This window comes from Sinocyclocheilus grahami, unplaced genomic scaffold (assembly GCF_001515645.1).
Source record: "Sinocyclocheilus grahami isolate Dianchi unplaced genomic scaffold, SAMN03320097.WGS_v1.1 scaffold369.1, whole genome shotgun sequence".
NCBI classification, from domain to species: Eukaryota; Metazoa; Chordata; class Actinopteri; order Cypriniformes; family Cyprinidae; genus Sinocyclocheilus; species Sinocyclocheilus grahami.
The window spans coordinates 321,161-322,794 of NW_015505548.1; the positions used below are offsets into that span (position 1 = coordinate 321,161).

The following is a 1,634-nucleotide window of genomic DNA, read 5'->3' on the forward strand; positions in this document are numbered from 1 at the left end:
ATATATATATATATATATATATATATATATATATATATATATATATATATATATATATATATATAGACTTAATTTAGATATTTAAATATATACAATTGTATATTTAATTAATAAATTATATAATATAATTATAAAGAATTAAATGTTTAATTAAAATAAAGATACTGTATAAATGTATTATATACTTTTATACTTTTGTTTACTTTGAAATGTAGATAATATATAAAGATTAAAATATTTTACGAAAAATATTATATATAAATATATTTGGCTTACATATATTTAGATATTTAAAATAATTTTAATTGTAAAAATAAAAGTCTTCGCTGTTTAACGGTCCTCTTCCACTTCCTTCTATGGTCTCAATTCATTTTAGATTCAGTTGCAGTTCAGATTCATATCCAGTCTTAGTTCAGTTCAGATTCAAAACTGTTTTTGGTGATTTTATTGGCATGACTCTCTTTTCAATGCATTGAAAGAACAAAAGAACATTATAAAGAGGTCAACTATTAACAATTATGAATAATGAATATGCAATATCCTTTCTCTACAGGCAAGGATAAATCGGAGAAGAACTTTGCTCTGACATTTGTGAAGCTGATGAGGTACGACGGCACGACGCTGAGGGATGGAGAACACGATCTCATCGTCTATAAGGTGAAACCAACACAATTGCCAGTGATCTCAAAGCCCACACACACACACACACACACACACACACACACATACACAGATATGTGAGTTGTATACTGATGCTGCTTGTCCTCGTTTGTCCCATTTAACCTATGACCCCGCATCACAATGTAATCATTATGCAATTAAGCTTTGTTCGTGTATTCATTCTTTTCTTATCTGCATATGAAAGAGCTTCATTAATGCAGAACGTCGCCTGGTCAAGTCCTTTTTGAGCAATGCAAATTAATCTTCGTACAAATCATCGCTTTATAACTGATCTGATGTTGGTTTTACTGCTTGTGCAAAACTGGCTCTGAAAAAGTCAAATCAAATGTATTTAAAAATGCAACATTAAAGACAAATTTAATTATAAAAAGCATTAAGAATGTGTTAACTGATTGACAGCTGTCAGTCACTGAATGCATTCTTCAGTCTCATGCAAACAGGTGTTGTTCTCAAGATGTGTTTTTCTCTATTTGTAGGCCGAAGCCAAGAAACTGGAGGACTCCACCATGTACCTGAGCTTGGCCTCCACCAAACCAGAGATGGAGGAAAGAAATCCGTCGTCCGGGAAGAACACGCAGAATCTCGGCAGCTTCTCCATCAGCAAAGACTCGTTTCAGATCTCGACGCTTGTTTGCTCCACCAAACTCACGCAGAACGGTGAGACACGTCCACTTGCATCATTTCCCAATCCCATCGTGTCCTCTCGTTCCTCTGTTCTTCTGTCAGTAAAAGTGGCCGCAAAAAGAATAAATAGGGCTGACAAGTCAGTGTTTGCAACCAGTTTCCTGCAGTAATGTGACGTATTTCAGACTGAAACTAGATTTTTCACTTTATCCAAGAATTGATCACATTTTGAAAAGTAGTTTCTGTATGAAGTAGTTGAAAAGTAAGAGCTTGCTAATGTCAACCAATGTTATTTTAGTATCTTTGAGATGCTATTATAATTTGAATTA

At 33.2% G+C, this 1,634-nt stretch overlaps 1 protein-coding gene across 1 annotated transcript in view; it reads left to right on the forward strand.

Annotated features, from left to right (window-relative positions):
* Positions 1–1,634, forward strand: part of dock1 (dedicator of cytokinesis 1) — a 270,237-nt gene that overhangs the window by 63,251 nt on the left and 205,352 nt on the right. Inside the window, exons 17-18 of the mRNA XM_016230377.1 lie at positions 554–657; positions 1,158–1,444. Coding sequence (XP_016085863.1) covers positions 554–657; positions 1,158–1,444 — 391 coding nt within the window. The remainder of the gene's footprint in view (positions 1–553; positions 658–1,157; positions 1,445–1,634) is intronic.